The 19498-nt window shown below is 41.5% G+C and overlaps 1 protein-coding gene across 1 annotated transcript; it reads right to left on the reverse strand.

The window, feature by feature from the left end:
- Nucleotides 1–2091: 2091 nt before the first annotated feature.
- Nucleotides 2092–2510, reverse strand: LOC118833209 (60S ribosomal protein L28-like). The gene has a single exon (XM_036740586.1). It carries the CDS (start codon nucleotides 2503–2505, stop codon nucleotides 2092–2094), a length of 414 nt encoding a protein of 137 aa, XP_036596481.1. The 5' UTR covers nucleotides 2506–2510.
- Between the last annotated feature and the right edge of the window lie 16988 nt (nucleotides 2511–19498).

A 19498-nucleotide genomic window follows, 5' to 3' on the forward strand; every position in this document is an offset into this window, starting at 1 on the left:
TTGAGGAGGGACAAGGTCAAGCAGAGAGAGAATAGAATGAACAGAAGGGGAAATAGGATGGAGGGAAATATGGTTAGCAACTGTGAAAGAAAATTTAGAAGCAAGTTTCTCTGATAAAGGCCTCACTTTTGAGTCTAATTTACAAAAATAAGTTATTCTCCAACTTTTAAATGATCAAAAGATATGAACAGCTATCAGATGAAGTAATCAAAGCTATCTATAGCCATATGAGAAAATGCTCTAACTCACTATTGATCAGAGAAATGCAAATTAAAACAATTCTGAAGTACTACCTGTGGAAAATATTGTACTATTTTATATCATTTTTAATTTCAACTAGAGTCAGAGCCTGAATTAATGAGCAGCTGGATGAAGATCCAGGACGTGGGCTTCTTTGTTCTCTAGAGTTTGCTCAGGAAATACCCTTACCACTGTCAACAAGGCCAGACCAGACTGACCTAAGGACATTCTTACCCCTGTTAGCCATTAAAGGTTGAGACCCTAACTCCAAGAGAGAGACTACCTCGCTTAATATTAACTAACTGTTGTCAACATTCTTTACAACCCTATTCCATTAAGGAAAATCCTCTTCTTGTATCATGGTTAAACATACATGGGGGTCATAAAAAAATGAGGTAACACACGGTTGCTGGGTCTGCTAAAATAACATATATAAGTTTTCTCTTTGCTTTGTTCAGCAATCCAGAGCTTATGCTGTGACTCCTTGTACGTACAAGTAAGCTAGCTTAGCTATGCTTTAAGGGAAAATAATAAACAACATAGATTTTTCTATCACCTAGCTCTGTTGTTTCCTTCAACCAAACTTTCAGGTTTAACAGTTATGGTGCCGTGACTTGGATGGAAATGATGGAAACGGGACAATGCAGCCCAACCTCGCCAAAGCTTTGGGCACCATAGGATTACTTTTTCCTCGAATTTTGGCCTTGACAAGGTGTGGGTAAGTTGTCTCTCTTCCCAGCTTCCAAAAAGAACTACCACCAAATTGGTTGAAGTCTGAAATTCCCTTTAAGCTAGCTCTGGGGGCAGGGATCAAATCTGTGGTAAAACACAGATCTACAGGCAAACGCACATAGATCCCCTGGAAACACTGATTGATCTAGAAAATTATCTATGGATCAGTCAAAAACTAGAATTAAAAGTCCAACTGTTCCTCCACTCCCTCCACCCTATTCCTCACCCCCTCCCTCCCTTCCTTCCATTGGAGGCCTGGATCCAGGGGAGAAAAACTGCACTTTGCTGTTACCCCCTCCCCCTCTGCCTCCCAGTAAAGGCTCTGATCCTGAGGGAGGTAACTCTGTTCGGCTACCGTTGCCTCCTCTCTTCTCCTCCCCCCCTTTTTCCCCCTTCCCATAAGGGCTCTGTTTTTGCTTTCTGTCCTATTCCTGCTTCCTTCCCTTAAAGGCTCTGATTATGGGGAGGATAAATGCATTTTATCCTTACTCCTAGCCTTCCCTTACCTGCCCTAGTCCTCCTCCATCTCCCCTTTCCCCCTTCCTAAGGGATAGGATATGGAGAGTCAGAAAAATCAGGAATGCCAAGGCTTCCCCAAAGACCATAGGGGTGCTAATAGCCAACTCCTGAAAGCTTCTAATTCTCTTGTTCTGTATTTGTTTGGTTAATTGTCTGTTAATTTTCTGTGTGAGAGTGTGTGCTCTATGTCTATACTGTGTAAAATCTGAAACACAGGTAGCTAGAAAATTCTAAGGCTGCAGTTAGGGAAACAGAGACTCTTTTTTTCTCCTAGTCTGGTCTGGCCAACTGGACTTGAAGAAAAAAAAAATAGAGCTGAAACATTTTAGCATATTCTGGGATTTAATCATTAAAAAGTTTGGAAACTGATTAGTTGGAATTTTGGGAGAGAAAACTCCTGAGACTATAGATCATTCCAGGAACTCTCACTGGTGCTAAAACACCCTCCTAATGCTGATCACTTAGGTGAAGTTTACTTGAGTTAAAATCATTGAGATCTTTCACCATTGTTGTCTTGTCTCTGACCAAGCCAGAGCTGCAGTAAAAGTTTTTTTTTTTTTGGGCAGACTGACTTTATTAGCCAAAGGCATGCCTGGCACCTTAGGTGCTCTTGGATGGGCGGGTTCGCTTCTTCTTCACCACCACTGGCTTCTGGCTTCGAAGGCTGGTGCTGGCCCGGCATAGAGCAGCCATGTGGAGATCTTTCCGGTATTTATTCTTGCGGATGATATGCCGGACGCTGTTGAGTGTGGCCCGGGCATTTTTGTTGATTGTGGTCCTCACATAGGAAGTGGCAGGCTTCCTCTGACCTGCCCTCCGCTTCAGCACCACCACGATGCCCTTGCCGTCGGCGGCCGGCTCGATGCCCACCGTCTTCCGGTGGATCAGCCCGTTGTAGTGGAACGAGTTTCGGGCCTTGAGATTGTTGGTCTCGGTGCTGTACGTCTGCTTGTTGCGCTTGATCAAGAAGCTGGAGCAGTTCCGAAGGACCATCCACTGCAGGTGGGCCGACATGGCGGGGGCTGCCCTCACGGAGGCTCTCGGAGACGGAAAGGGCCTGCAGTAAAAGTTAAAGCAGCTAAAACAAACTCCTCTCATCCCAGATCAGATTAGGAGAAGAGAATGCAGGAGAACTGTAGGGAAAAACTTAAATCACCCTTGCCCACCTGGCAAAAGGAGGAGAAGGACAGAAATTCACAGACTGACAGTATTCTGACAGTCCTGTGCCCCTGGGTACCTTTGTAGCCCATCCTTTTTGGCAAAGCTTGGAAATGTCACCCAGGTCCTATGCCTTCTGCCCACTCTGTCCCTAGCAGCTGCAGAACTGCCCTAGGCTCAGTAACTTCTGCAGTCATGGGGGAAGGGTGAGGTAGATGAATTTGGACTTTCTGCCTCCCAGAATTGTCACCACTGGAATACTAGCTTCTGCTCTAGGTAACTTCACACTTCTTTGTTCCAATTGCAAAACTATATATTAATCTCTGTTTGACCTGTTTCCTGATTTGTAAAGGGAAAATAATAATGATGGTTGTTATGGGATCAAAATGATAATGATTGTAAAATGCTTAACATAAAGTCTGGTATATGTTAGATACAACATTATTATTATCTCTCTCTGATTTAATGTAATTGTTAACTTTTGAAGTGGTTTTTAAATACCAAAAGTAATAAGCTGAATAATTTCTATACGTGGTAATCTGGAAATGCAATTGATGTCATCTGAAAATTGTTTCTGTATTTCTAAAATTGCATTGTATCTCTAAAATTCTCTTAGATTGTGAACTTTGAGGAGACCATTGTGTGGTAAGAAATGATATTATAGCAATTTTAATATGATTTTGATATATGTGAATTGGGTTTTTAAAGAGATGTGATAAAACTTCACAGTTTGGAACTGTTATATTTGGATATAAGAAGAAATAATTGATAATACTGATATTTAACCACAAGAACAGACTTTTCTATGTGAAAAAGTTTTCTATTATGGGAATATATCTGGTGATTTAAAGTTATAGTTTCAAATGATGAGATGAAAGATTCTCTGTGCATGGAGATTTAGAAATGTGTTCACCTAAATTGATAAATGGGTTGTTTCAAGTTTTAAAATGCATAATTATGTTTAGGGCGCTGTTACATTTCTAAATTGTGTAATTTGGCAAACAGATGTATCAGCAATATTGAAAAAATATGATTTTGTAAACAATAATCTTTTACAATGCTAAGAGTATTGGGCCTTATAAATTAAAATGTTACCATTAGTGATTATGAATTCAGATTTGATTTGCTCATCCAACTAAGTTATAGTCCGTTTCAACTTTTAATTACATGATAACTGCTTGTGGTGTACTTATATTTCTAAATTTGTTGTGTTATACAAATTGGTTAACATTGCATTACCTGTATTGATAGAGAAAAAATAATTCCTCTTATAATCTAGATGTTATTAGATTAAGAACTGTGCCTAATTAAGAAATTGAGGTTGTTAACTGAAACAAGAACTTTTGAAACCATCTAGCCATGGATTCTTATCCATCTTGTATAAAGTTTCTGTGTAGAGGAATTCCTACAAAAAAGTGTTTAAAGTCCCCATAAACTTTGTTATTGTGATAAGGTTAATTTAATTGGGTAAACTTATAGAAACTAAGTGTCCTCCACATTACAACACCTTTTTGACTAAGGAACTTTTTAATATCTAGGAATTCTGCACAATATTTGAGAATGAGGACATTTTTTCGCCAACTTAGTTAATGACTTCCAGTTTTAAGGGTTAATTTGCTTTAAGGAAAGAGGAGATGTCTATCATTTTAGAACCTTCTAAATAATTCTCTTCAGTAAAGTTTAGTGAAATATTCCTCTTAACAACAGGATAAATTTTAAACTGTTTTTAAAGAAGGGAAATAATTCTGGAAATGTTTTGAAAAATGTTTTTGTGATTTTAAGCAAAAGTTAGAGCTTATCAATGTGTATGAGACTTAATTCCTAAAGTGTCCCTTTCCTCTAGAATTAGTAAACAGGTACATCAACCTGTGAAGTTGGTCATTAACCTCTTTGCTTTGTTTAAGCTGGAATGGATTCCAGTACAGACAGTTATGTCAGTAAAGATCACTAATTTATGAGCTATCTTGTCTTATGGTTGAAACGTAAAGGAAGACTGAATAATGGGTTTGAAAGATTTGGAAAGGTAAAAAAGGTTTGATTGGAAATACAAAAGGTAGATTAGAAAGTCTGGGGACAAATGGGAGTTAGATAAGCCTCTCCTGTCCCAAAGGAATACTAGTTTCAAATGGTTTAAGTTAAGTTGAGAGTGTGAGAAAGTATTCTAGATGGCCGAAAAGTTATGTAGTTTGATTTGATAATTATTAGCTCAATGAAGTTTGGGACAGTCCTATCTGAAGGGTATTTATTTGCTATTTAAGATTTAATGGGACTACAATTTAATATTGTTTTAAGCTCTGATTACAGGAATAGGTCACATGAAGCCAGTAGTGGAATGGCAGGCATTATAGGCTGAGAATTTTAAAGGTGGATGTCTGTGCCTGGGAAAAGTTTTGAAGATGACCTCGGACACAACCTAGGTAGGATCTTCCTGACTCTATTTCCCAATTCTGCTATTTCCTTTCTGAAAAGGAAAATCCCCACATGATTATTCCTAAGCCCTGCTTTCAGCACCTAGTGACTATATGATTGGCTAACAGATATGACTCATGCCTGGAAGCAAATAGAGCTAAGGAAGTTCTTTCCTTCTGTTAAGATATATGACATTGTTCCTCTTTTCTTTCATAGCAAATTTATATTATCAAGAAGTTTTGTAAGCACAATGCTAAATCTATTAGGTAATAGGTGAATATTGGAATATCTCTGAGTTATTATAATGGGATGCAGAAATGAATAGCTTACAATTTTAACCTATGTTCATGGCCAAATAAAGATTAGAAGGATATAGAGATAACATCCTCCAAATGGAGGAAATGATTAGAGAAAGTAATAAGGCAAAGATGTAATGTGATAGATGTCTAATAAAAAAAAGAAGAAAGCAAATTTTGAGGAAAAGGCAATAGGACCAGATTGATTCCTCTAAGAATTATATACAGATGTGTATGATTGGCTCCAAAATTTATCAATCATGGAAGTTCAAGCTAATATGTGTGTTTTGGTAATAAGATCTTAAATGTGGATTTTTGCACAAAAAAAAAATTGTATAAGATAGTAGTACAAGTAAAATTATGTCTCCTTTGTAAAGTATCTGTCTGATGATTTTAAAAGGAAGATGAGTTCAATTTATGTGTGGACCTTCATATTTTAAAGGATTCTTATACCAGGTACAAAATTTAGGTAAGGTTAGAAACAGCAGATGATATATGAACTTAAATACTCTGAAGTCTCAAAAAAAAGGAGAGCCAAATGTAAGTGATTGTACTGAGTTATATTAAGTAAGAATTGTCTGAGAATTTCTAGATCTGAACCAGAGAAGCAGAACTCTCTTTTACTATCTAGAGACCAGAAAACTACAATCAGGCATCTGGAAAAAAAAAGTGCTGCTTTAAATGGACATTGGAAATATGTAACTGGGATTTAAAGTTACTTTGTGTACAAATTGTGCAATTAATTGCTGGAATTAAATCAGAAACATTTTAAGCTTTGTTAAGAATGGCTTGTGTTTTATTTTGTAAATGCCATCAAAGAGACATGGCATGACCAAGGTTTATGATGTTATATGTACTGTGTTACTGGGATACAAGGAATTTAATATTAGTCAACATTGTTAATAATGATTGCATTACTTTTTATGGTTCATGTTTAAGTTTTCTTTGTTATCTAATATGTAAATGTAAAACATGTGACATGTAAATTTCCTCCTGTCAATACCAGTCTATTGTGAGCCATCTAAGTGGTTTGGTTTGTACCTGACTTACTGTAATTGTGTAGTTTTGTGAATTATGAGAAAAACTTTATTGTAATTATTTAAACTCAGCCCCGTGTGGCTGGGATACTGAACCATTTATTGTATTTGTTTGAACTTAACCCTCCATGGCTGGGACCTAAGTTGTGCTGTTTTTCTCTCAATTATCAAATCATGTGTGTTCTGCGAGCTCCTCTCAGATCTGACTACTTCTACAGCTGCCAACTTGTGGATATGGACTCCTTGATCCTTCTATCCCAAGTGGACATCTGAGCCCATAGGACACCTTGCCCCCCAGTTTCAAAGAGCCTGAAGGGGACAGCATCAGATGCAGGCAGCCCCTCCAGAGACTCTGGACCAGAACCTGTATGAAGGACAGCTCCTTTTCTGAGTCCCTTGCATTCCCAAGACTATTTACCTGTACTTTTGGTGTCTTTGGCTTATTACCCCTTGCTACTTGCTCCCTCTGCTTGTTTACAATTAGTTTATAATTACTGTCAATCTCTGGGGATGTCCAACCACAGAAAGAAAAAGAAACCTGAATCCACCTAGATACGGATTTTTAGAACTTCACCCCTGAGGAAGATAGAGGTTTTTCCATACCTTAATTGGTCTCCAGGCGAAACTTCCAGTTTGCCTTTGACCAAAAGGAGGAAATGTGGAAAATATTATACTATTTTATATCATTTTTAATTTCAACTAGAGTCAGAGCCTGAATTAATGAGTAACTGGATGAAGATCCAGGACCTGGGCTTCTTTGTTCTCTAGAGTTTGCTCAGGAAATACCCTTACCACTGTCAACAAGGCTGGATCAGACTGACCTAAGGACATTCTTACCCCTGTTAGCCATTAAAGGATGAGACCTTAACCCCAAGAGAGACTACCTCGCTTAATATTAACTGACCTTTGTCAACATTCTTTACAACCCTATTCCATTAAGGAAAATCCTCTTCTTGTATCATGGTTAAACATACATGGGGGTCATAAAAAAATAAGATAACACAGGCTTGCTAGGTCTGCTAAAATAACATATATAAGTTTTCTCTTTGCTTTGTTCAGTGAGCCAGAGCTTATGCTCTGACTCCTTGTATGTACAAGTAAGCTAGTCTAGCTATGCTTTAAGAGAAAATAATAAACAACATGAATTTTTCTTTCACCTAGCTCTGTTGTTTCCTTCAACCAAACTTTCTGGTTTAACATACCTCATATGTATAAGATTGGCTAATAGGACAGAAAAGAAAAATGGCAGGGAGGGAATGTGGGGAAAATGAGACAATGTATTGTTGGTAGAGTTGTGAACCATAGAGCAATTTGGAACTGTGCCCAAAGGGCTATAAAACTATGCATACTCTTTGATCTGGCAATATCAGTACTTGGTCTCTATTCAAAAAGAGCTAAAAAACAAAAAGGAAAAGGACCTATGTTACAAGAAATATTTATAGCAGCTTTTTTCTGGTGGCAAAGAATTGGAAATTGAGGGGATGCCCATCACCTGGGGAATGGCTGATTGTGATGGAATATTATTGTGCTATAAGAAAAGATGAGCATGTTGCCCTGAGAAGCACCTAGTCTTACAGAAGCTGATGCGAAGTGATGTGTACTGTGTACCAGGTAAAAGCAATACTGTAAGATGATCTACCGTGAACGACTTGAGTCTTCTCAGCAATTCAATGAATGATCCAAGACAACACTGAGGGACTTATGATGAAAAATGCTATCCCTCCACAGAGAAAGAGCTGATGGTGTCTGAATGCAGACTGAAGCATACTTTTTACTTTCTCTATTTTTCTTGAGATTTTTGTCTATGTTTTCTTTCCCAATATGACTAATATGGAAATATGTTTTGCATGACCACATTTCCATAATCTATATCAATCAAATTGCTTGCCTTCTCGAGGAGGGGTGTGGAAGACCACTCTGAACTCAAAGTGAAACGAAAAAAATAATCCAAATATTGTACAAAGTAATATAATCTGCAGGGCATTTCTCGTTGGGAGGAGGGGGATATCTGCCGCTGCAAGGAAGGGGAGCAGAGCTGGAAGATATCTGACGGAATTAGCACTGATACCGGTTTGAGGGGGTAGATGCGTTTGTTGAGAAGGACTTTTCTAAAGGAGGGGGAAGGAAAAAACTGCGCGCCCGCGCCCCCGGCCCCCAGAAAGAAGCCCTTCCACAGCCCCCAAGTTTCTCCCCAGAAGGACAATGGGAGGCTTCCACGGTCCCCACAAACCCCTAGCCTTTCCAGGTTTCAGTCCTGCCACTATCCAAGACAAAGCGCAGCATTGGCCTCAGGGTCCCTCCCAGGTGGGAAGAGCAGGCAGGTGTAGGGGGTAAGGGGTCTTTAGGATTGTGTTTTCCCAGCGGGTGTTACCTGTTCCAAAGCGCCAGCAAACTGTCCGCGGCATTAGGGGGCGGGGCTTCCTTGTTCTGTAGCAGCTGCCGATTAAACGGTTCCAATTCGGGTGTCGGTGCCCCAAAGTAAGGGGGTGGAGTATTAGAGGGCAGGGCAACCGCCCCCTATTCCCTTCCCCCACCTCCATAGCCAGGTAGCAGTTACAGTGCGGGAGAAGAGATCTGACCTCATCTAGCCGGGCGAGGTTTCGATCAGAGGATCGGGGGCTGCAGAGCCTGGTTTAGGGGTGTGGGCGGGGCTCCTACGGGATGGAGTTGGGGGGGGGGGTCGGGGTACTGTTCTTCGGCGTGTGACACCGGCTAAGAGCCGGAAGGGCTGGCACCTGCTAAGATCTCGGCCTCTCCGAATACCCGGACATCTGACATGGGCAGGGGGCGGAGGGCGGAGAGAAGAGGAGTCCCCAGAAGTGAGGAGCGGACTCTGCGTAGCTCACGAATAGGGGGAGAGAGGGGCTGGGGCGGAATTTGGTTGTCAGCTGTTGAGCTGGTTTCTGAGGGTTCCTGACCAACTGGGACCCTCCTGAATATCCCGAGTCAGGCTAACCACCTTCAAAACAAGCGGTCCGTTTTCGACTCCAGAAATGATGGAGAAGCCAGGAGAAGAAAATCAGACTCCCAAGAACGACACTTCACCCCCTTCAATCTCGGGGAGCTTCCCTCAGACACTCTGGGCTCTTGTTCCTGTCCCTACTCTCGCCCCCTTCCCCCTCTGAATCTATCCTCCACACCTCCTCCCATATGGTCCGGGACAGAACCGCAGGAAGGCTTTTCACCTCTGCATTCCTAACTGTCCCAAGGGCCTCGGGTCCCAGTACTGGCACTACGTTCTCTCTCTGTTTCAGGGTGGTGTGGGGGGTGGGCGGGGCGCTGAGCAGAAAGCAGAAGTCGAGCCATCTACCTAGCGAATCACTAAACCAGTGTTCACTCAAAGAAAGCTTTTTACTGAGTCAGGCACACACACACACACACACACACACACACACACACACACACACACCGTAGATTACCTTCTAGCCTTTCCTGGCTGCTGGGAGAGTTTCAATGTCCCCTCCTGGCACTGGAACCCTAGGCTTCACTGATTCTCTGCAGAAAGTCACCCTTCCTGCCGGCCTGGAGACATCCAAAGCCCCGGGGTGGGGGGAGAGAAAGAAAAGCACACGGAAAGGGCCCAGACCTCGGACTGGGGCTTTGGGGGCGGGGGAGAGCAGGAAAATGAACACTTCAGCCAAGATAACTCTGACACTCAAATCATCAATAACTGAAAAACAATGATTTCCTTGGGGTGGAGGAGAGGGGCTTGATTAGAGTGTTGCAGTAGGTGTTGGCAACAGACATTTCCCAAACTGATTGGGGGAAGGGATGGATAACCTGCTGACCATTCCTCCGTGGCAGGGTGAGCTTGTTACAGGAGACCAACAGAGGGGACACTGCAATGAATAAAAAACAATGACTAGGAAGACAGACCACACATCAACAAAGGTTGATTAGATTGGGCCGACCCAATCTAATAAAAATGAAGATTCTGGATTGGTATGGCACAGACCGACCCAACTACCAATGAATCATTTCATAGGTGGAGGGGGAGAGAGATAAAATTCAATTGGAAGAACAACTGTTAACAATATGAAAAGAATGAATGGGGAAAACGTGTGAAGGAAGGAGGCCCAGCAGTGCTAGATCTCAAATTCTATTAAAAAAAAAAAAACCAAAAAAAAAACCAAGCAGGAATCTTCCCAAACGTCTGACACTGGCTAAGAAGCACAGTGGTTGATCAGTGGAACGGATTAGATAAATAATATAAAGTAGAAAATGGCTAATAAAGACAAAGATTCGAGCTTTGGGGACAAGAAGTCGCTATTGGACAAAAACTGCTGGGAAAACTGGCAAGCAGCCTGGCAGAAACTAGGCCTAAACCGACATCTGTCCTTGTATGTAAACAGGTCCAAAAGGGGTACACTTTTAAGCATAAAGACTCATATCCTAAGTCAACGAAAGGAATTTTGGAAAATGTAACTGTCAGATCCATGAATAAGGGAAGAGTTGACGATTTCATGAAATAAGCTTTGCACAGCTTCCTAAGCATATTAAGGATCTTATTTCTTTCTTCCCTTCTCAGTGGGTGCGTGTATGTTGGGGGGAGTGGGGGAAGGAATGAAGGTAGGGAGAGTTTTTACAGCTGAAAAAAAAAACAGAAAAAGATACGTTTTTTTCTGGAAGGAGAGGCTAAGAGGGGGAGGGTTTCGGAAAGTTCCCTGGGTAGTAGAGAGCAGCCAGCGTCGCGTCCGTCGACTCTAGCTTGTTGGCAGGGAAAGGAGGACCTCTACCCTGGCTAGACTATTTCTTTGCTGACTCTTCCCCACCTCCCCACTCCCTTCTCCCAACTTCCCTGCGTGGCGGCAGAGAGCTGGTGGGGTATCGGACCCACAGGGCAGCATAGAGGATCCCGTCTTGAGCCTCAGCTCCTGACGCCAGCTCACCAACCCGCTTGTGCTTTGCACTCTGCCCGCCCCGTTTCTTATGGGATCAGATCCCCCTGAGCCTAACTGTGCTCCACCTTCGAGCCAACCTTTAGTCACCTCTGGCACACTGAGAGACACGGAGATCCTAGAAATCTCACCCTCCTCGGGCAACACAAGGGCCACTCAGTGTACTCGAGGGACGGACTTGGCATTGGAAGACTCAAAGAGAAGTCCTTTTCTCCAAAGACACGGACGAAACTCAATTTTCCCACACTGATTCAAGAAACATCTAAAATACGAGGGTCTGGTCGGGAGCAAGTCGCAGCCCAAGGCAGAAGGCAGGGGCTGCAGATGTTCATGGATTTGGTGTTGTCATGATGGATTTTCCCCGTTCTGGGTCCTCTCCCCTCCACCATCCCCTCTTTTATCCTCTCTCCCACCCGCGCATCTTACGTAATTCCTCTCAACTCCTGGCAGCCGGAAGGGTTTGAGCTATCAGCTCGTAGCCCTTGGCAGGGTCGCGTCTCCTTCTCCTGGAAGGACTGAGTCGTTTTGTCCCTCAGCCTCGTGGCATCCTGGGGATGGCATTCAGGGGAGCTGAGGAGAGACGGGGGAGGGGCAGCCGGGAAGGAGGAGGATTGGGTAGCCAAAGACTTCAATAGCAGGGGTCCTGGGGTTGGGACCCAAGGATCTCCTTGCTCTCGTCATCCGAGGAGGTGCACTATGCCAGGATAGAGCTCTGGGAAGAGGGAGGGTGGAAGCAGAGAGCAATGCTGCCGGAAAATGGAAGGCACCCAGATGGGGGTGTCTGAAGAAAGGGGTGGGCTGGGTACATGTATCCATGGCAAAAGGACTCTTTGTGATCGGTTCCCTGCGTGCCGCTCCCAATGAAATATTCAAGAAATGAATCAAAGAGACGCGGTGTGGGTATGGGGGTCTGAGAGATGCTGGGCGGGGCAGGGATGGGGGCTCTAGGAGAACCAGGGCCATGATCGGCCTGAGAGAAATCACTAGCCGTCAGATTAGGACGGAATGTAAAATGCAAAAATGTGTTGGTTCAGAGATACAGTTGAAATTGGCAGAGATCACCTAAGATGCTGCAGCAGATTCTGTTCTGCTTCAGCTGCGGTGCAGAAAGACCAGCATAGCAGTCATGTCCAAATGGCAGAGCGTCCAAATTCTTGAAGGACAAGGGACAGGAGGTAGAGGAGGAAAGAGCGTGGAAGCAGAGAATTTGGAAAGGAACACAAACTGACAAACAAACCATCAAGAAACGCTGGGGAAATGATGTAAACTGCCCCGCACCTCCAGAGAAAGACCTGAGGGGAGCCAAATGCAGAAGGAAGCATACAATTTTTTAAATCTTCTCTCCCCTCTGCCCAGCGCCATGGCTTTTTTGTTTGTTTGTTTTGATTGGCTTGTTTTCGGTCTGTATTGCACATGTCTAACTTGCACCAATTTGCTTATGGTCATCATGTAGAAAGGAGAAGAAAGGGAAGTTTGGTTCGAGGGAGAGAATGAAGCTGGAACTTCAAACATGATTGTTAAAATTTCTTTTATACAATTGGAATTATACAATTATACAATATATTTCTTTTATGTGGAAAAATGAAATTTAAATAAATATTACATGTGGGAAGAAAAAGTAAACTAGGAGGAAAAAGTAAATTTAGAATGTCAAATAATCTCCTTTTTTGCGGTCCTCTCTCCTCCTTTCCCAGACTGCAAAGAATAGGATACCCATTCTCCGCATGAGGTCCTGCAAAACACATTTCCACCCTACCCGCAGTTGCATAAAAGAAAAGAAAAATCTTCATCGTAAAACTACCTGTTCATATTCTTTGGCCGTTTATCAATAGGGGACTGTCTCCAATTCTTATAGATTTGATAAAGTTCTTTATATACTTTAGGTATGAGGGAGGGTTGGGAATGAATTGTAAAGATTTGGAACAGTTTCTGTGGTGAGTGACCTCAGGAGTCAGTTGGGGAGATGTCAAAGGATTGCCTTGCCACAGTGAGGGTCCAGCTAAGATTATGTAGCCTAAATTTGTAGTGGATCCAGGCAGCCTGGTTTTAGGATTTTTTTCTCTCTTATGTAGCAGCACAAGAGTAGGAGTGAAGGCTATTGCCTTACTTGGAAGTAATCCAAGGCTCAGCTTTGCATAAATCATCAGCCCAAGTCCCTTTCCTGATCTCTCTGGCTCAATCTCTGTCCCATTCTTGGAGAATCATTGACCAGGTTCATCTAGCTGAATTGTCACCATAATTTAAGGGAGCTGGGAAACAGAGACTCATCCCATGGTATGAGACCCTTTGGGAGCCTACAAAGAAGCCTCTGTGATCCTCAATGTTGTGTCTGGTCAGGTTCCATCAGGGTTAGAACCTAACAAAGGTGACTACTTAGAGGTGATTAGGTGCAAGAAAGAGACTGAAGCCACAAGATGAATTTGACAACTGGGAAAGAGACCAGAATGCAAGGACTGAGGTAGAGACTGGGGCCTGCTGTCAGCCCTGGGCCCAGTCAGGCAATCAGTAAAGATTGGTTAAGCACCTTCTTTTAGGCACTGTGCTAAGCTCTGAGGATACAAAGAAAGGCAAAGGAAAGTCTCTGTTGTCAGGGAGCTCCCAATCTAGTAGACAAACATGGAGATAGTTGGAGAAGAAGCAATAGAACATGAACCTCAGTCTTAGTTGATCTATGTGAATAGAGTGTTTTGACATGGAAATACATTTAGTTCAACAGGGAAATGAGAGAATACAAGAAGTGAGGATAATAACAGTCTGAGAAGGAGAACAGAGTTATGGGGAAATAGTCTAAATCAAAATAATAATTATAAAATAGTAGCTAGCATCTATACTCATGAAAAGTTACTATTGTTCAGAGAAATGCAAATTAAAACAGCTCTGAGCCACCATCTCACACCTATCAGAATAGCTAATATCACAAAACATCACAATATTTTCGTTGGATGTTGGAGGGCACGTGGGAAAACTGGGACAACAATGCACTGTTGGTGGAGTTGTGAACTGATCCAGACATTCTGGAGAATAATTTGGAACTATGCTCAAACGGCCATAAAAATGTGCATATCTTTTGATCTAACAGTACCACTGCCAGGCATATATCCCAAAGACATCCACAAAAAAGGAAAAGGACCTATTTGTACAAAAAAATATTCATAGCAACTCTTTTTGTGGGGGCAAAGAATTAGAAATTGAGGTAGTGTTCATCAATTGGGGAATGGCTAAACAAGCTGTAGTATATGATTGTAATGGAATAGTGCTAACCTGGAAAGACTTACATGAACCGATGCATAGTGCAGTGAACACAACGAGAACATCATACACAGTAACAGCAATATTGATCCATGAAGAATGGTGAATGATTTAGCTTTACTCAGCAATGCTATGATCCAAGACAATCCCAAATGACTCATGATGAAACATATTATCTGCCTTCAGAGAAAGAACTGATATTAATTGAATACAGACTTTCACTTTTTTACTTGAGTTTTCTTGTACAAAATGACTAATATGGAAATGTTTTACAGAATTGCACATGTATAACCTATATCTGATTGCTTTCTGTCTCAAGGAGTGGGGAGGTGAGGGAGGAATAGAATTTGGAACTCAAAACTTTAAATAAAAATGTTTTAAAAGTGGAAAAAATCATACCTAGTATTTACATAGCACCCATGTGCCATTCACTTTAAAAATATTATCTCAGTTGATCCTCATAAGAAGCCTAGGATTGAGGTGCTTTTAGTATGCCTCTTTTACAGATCAAGAAACTGAGGCAAATAGAGGTCCTCTGACATGGCTAGGGTCATAGAAAGTTTCTGAAGTGGGGTTGAAACTCAGATCTTCCTGACTTGAGGCCCAGTGTTCTATCGACTGCACCACCAGCATATTGTAAATTTTAACAATAATTGTGAAAATGCTCAAACATGTATAAGGTAGGAAATGGGAGGAGAATTGGACAAGCTTTTGCTGAGGGATAGAAATTCATTCTTGGTTTTTAGCTCCACAACCAGTCAAAAAAAATGAGTTGCTGGTTACTATATAAAAGATTGATTTTTTCTACTGGTTCATAGCAGGTAGTGTATTAAATAATCAATGTACTAAAGGTCAAGTGCACATGTTATATTTCAAAACAATATTTATATTTAAAACCTCCTTTATAAGGATATGATTTCTTCAAACATAGCTTTATTTTTTCTACCACTGGAAAACTGGCTACACTCTCATTGAAAATCCACTGAATGATTAATCTGTGTTGTAAAATGCTTCCTTTGGGAAGGTGAATAATAATATAATCGGAGGATAGGTTCAAATCAGAAAACAAGCTTAGCACTGCAATGAGAGTACTTTAAGGTCTGATGTTGTAGAAAGGTTGTGGGGGTCCATGAAGGTTTCATTGTGGTCTCTACTATGCATTTATAGCAATCATGGGTCCAAAGAGACTGTCATCTCTGCTGCAAAAATGCAAACCCAGGTAACATCTTGATCTGGTAATTACAGGTTTGGTGAGTTGTGATTACAAGGTAACCCAAGAATGGGAGGACTACTCTGGTACAGTGGCAGCCAGCCAGTGAGAGTCTGTGCAAGCCTGTTACCATTTGCACATGAATGTCCAACCTTCCTGGAATTCTGGAAACAATTTGATGTCAAGTTGAGAAGCTGAAAGAATATATTGCCCATAGTCAGAAGCAGTCAGAGTGTGATGTTATCATTGAATGAACCCCAAAAGCATGATATGCATGAGTATAATGAATTGAAATCACTACAGAAAGAATCCTATTATGGTTGAAATATGCACATGCGTGTTGTCCCAGGGGATAAATATCTTAGTAACAAAATTGGTTGATTATGTACTGTTTAAGGTGCCTTTGAAAGCAATTTAGTTCAAATCCTTTGTATCACTGTCTAGAACCTCCAAGGGGTTTGTGAACCCTTAAGTGGGAAAGGGCTTCAAGAGGATTAATAGTGAAGCATGCTGTCCACTTCCTTGGAATGGGATGACAGAGTCAAATCTGTGTATGACACACATATTTTCAGACTTGGGAAATGCCATGCATCTTTAAAAATTTGTTCATTACAAGGATTTATTCTTAGTACAAACAATTGTCATTTTTTTAAAGTAATATTTTATTTTCCCCTATTAAATAGAAAAAAACAATGTTGAAATGTTTTTTAAATTATGAATTCCAAATTCTTATCCCTCCTTCTCCTCTCTGCTCCCTGAGATGGTAAGCAATCTGATATAGATTATATACGTGCAATCATCATTACAAGAATTTTATTTTTATTTTAGTGAGCAGAGGCATTTGAAAACATTTTTTTTAAAAATAAGTCATGGCTATGCCCCCAAAATTAAAAAGGCAGAACAAAATCTTTTATTCCTTAGGTCAATACAAAAGACTGTAGTGGTATTCTTCATGTGACCTCACATACTGCAACAGAAAAAAATAAGATTGTTAGCTGTTACTACAGAAATTACATTATACTTTCAGATTTGATAGATCATGAAATAATTTTAATATTTAGTACATGTGTACCAAATGGCATAATATCTCTGAAAAAATGACTGAAAGTGCAGACAGTGAAAGTGAAAAGGAAAGACTGAAAGTGGAAACAGTGTGTCTAGTACTGTGGGCAGAGCTCGCCCAATCATGGCTTGAGTCCTTGTCTCAGCTCCTGGAATTTGGGTGAAGTCACTCAGCTGTTTTGAAGTCCTGTCCTGAGTTATGAATGTGATAAGAATGCCAGCCTTTCCTGTGTCACAGGTTTGTTGTGAGGATACAGTGTGACTGTGTGAAGCTCTTTGTAAATTAAGTCATCCTAGGGGGCAGCTAGGTGTAGCAGTGAGTAGAGGACTGGCCCTGGAGTCAAGAGGACTTGAGTTCAAATCTGGCCTCAGACACACTTACTAGCTGTGTGACCTTAGGCAAGTTACTTAACTCTACTTGCCCTGCCTTCTCCCTGCAAAAAAAAAAAAAAAAAAAAACAACAACATGTACGTTGGAAGACTTTTCTCCTTACCTGGAGAAAGAGAATGTAAAAGGGTTTCTGTTCTGCCAGTGGAGGGAAGGGGATATAACTATATATGTGTTTGTGTACATATGTTTTATTGCTTGTTTCTCTCAGAAGGAGAGAGCAGACTTGAAATGGAAGAGTACTTCAGAGTGAAGCCTTTCTCTAAAAAAACTCACAAACAAAGAATCAGGAGTAATAGTCACTGTGATTCCACTTGGAGAGAAATCTGTGCTCTACATCATAGAATCCATACTGGAGAGAAACTGTATGAATGTAATCAATGTGGAAAGGCTTTAAGAGAAAGCTCCAGTCTTGCTAAACATCAGAGAACCCGAACCCACACTGGAAGGAAACCTTATGAATGTAATCAGTTTGGAAAGGCTTTTGCATATAAACATACTCTTACTGACCAGCAGAGAGTACACACTGGAGAGAAACCTTATGAGTGTAATCAGTGTGGAAAAGCTTTCAGATTTAGCTCCAGTCTTACTAAACACCAGAGAATTCACAATGGAGAGAATGCAATCAATATGGTAAAGCCTTCAGGCAAATGTCAGCCCTTGTTTCGTATCAGAGAATTCATATAACATATAAATCTTATCACTTACATGATTGAAATGGAGTGCAGAGTTTCTTATGGACTCAATGTGAGAAGGCCTTCAGACAGAGCTTTCTCTGGAAGATGGAGGGCACTGGTGAAGGTTCAAAGTTGTGTCTGAACAGAATGGTGAACTAATGGAAATTATTTGTTTCATCCCACTGTGTTGGTAAACAAAATGGGTTTTAGCACTCAGTTCAACCAGGTGCCCTTGAAGGGTTTGGCCTTTGTTTCTTTCATTAGATTTGGGTGTCCTTGGTGCCTCCTTGCCTCAGGGGAGGGTCTAGTTTACACATGAGTTTGAGTGACACGTCTGGGACAGCAGAGGCTTTTAGACCACATGGGTTTCAGTCGCCTCTTTGTGATGATTCTAGGTCACATGGGTGAGTCGCATGTGTGACTCACCCCTGACCCTGAAAAAGATATAAAACCAGGGGTTGGCTTTCTCTTCTTTGGAGCTCTTACCCACAGCAGTGGTGGCAGGCATGACTCTGGGCCAGCCCTTGTTATGAGCTCCTGGGCTGAACCTAGATTTTGGTGCCTCTGAATTGTATTGGGTCTGTCTCTTGATGTTTGTAATTTGTTTGTATTTTGCCCTGAAATTCAGGGTGCTGGCTTTTTCCCCTGAACTAAGTGAATGGTATTTGTATGCTGAATTAAAGTAAACTTGTCAACCCTTTCACATTGCTTTCCTTAGTGAAGCAGATCAAAAGAACCTGGGCGTTTGCAGTGTGCTGGTAGCGTGCTTGTTGTTCGGCTTGTGTTGGTCTTTCATCCCCACAGCAGCTGCTAGCCAGATTGTTGAAACACCCACTAGGTTGAAAAACCAATAAAAGAGGAAATAGGCTCATGAACTGTAGGACTGCAAGGAAGAAGACATCTGGATGTTCTCAAAAAGAGAATGTCTTCAGAATAAGGAAATGAATTTGCATCAGTATTATGTCAAGTGTGAAACTATGTTTGGTGAAGGGAAGAAATAAGAGGTGTTTGATAAAGCCAATAAAAGCTGGGGCAATTTAGGGCAATTTTGTGGTCTCCTACAGACCTCCTACTTGTATGTATCAGCCTATATACAGGCTACTTCATCTGATATTCAAGAAACTTCTCATGACTTTGACATCATTTTTGCCTCCTGATTTTTGTGACCCAACAATCATGGTGGGGAGGAAGGGATTCCCCTGATGGACTTGAGGCAGTTTCTGTGGAACTTTCAATGCCTTCAAAAAGATAGAGTTTCTCCCTCTATTTTTCTAGCTCTGGTGAGCCCCAGGGAGGCAGACAAGATACACACAAGAGGGCAACAAATCTTTTTTTTCCAGCCTGCAAAAATGTATAGTTTCATAAACTAATTAAAGATTAAATTTATCACTTGGGACAGGGGTGGGGGGTGGGGGGGTGGGGGGGGGTAGATTGAGCCAAGATGGTTGAGTAAGGGCAGAAACTCACCTGAACTCACCAAAATATAAACAACTTTAAATAATGCTTCAAATCCATTTTTTTGGGTGGAAGAACCAACAAAAAGTCAGGATGAAATGATTTTTCTACCCAAGACAACTTAGGAGGCCAGCAGGAAAAGCAGTTAGGCCTGGAGAACAGAGCAGT

Source organism: Trichosurus vulpecula (genome assembly GCF_011100635.1).
Source record: "Trichosurus vulpecula isolate mTriVul1 chromosome X unlocalized genomic scaffold, mTriVul1.pri SUPER_X_unloc_3, whole genome shotgun sequence".
NCBI lineage: Eukaryota > Metazoa > Chordata > Mammalia > Diprotodontia > Phalangeridae > Trichosurus > Trichosurus vulpecula.

Bases quoted from the DNA above. Each gene is read 5' to 3' on its own strand.
- LOC118833209 (XM_036740586.1), bottom strand. From the start codon at position 2,505: ATGTCGGCCCACCTGCAGTGGATGGTCCTTCGGAACTGCTCCAGCTTC.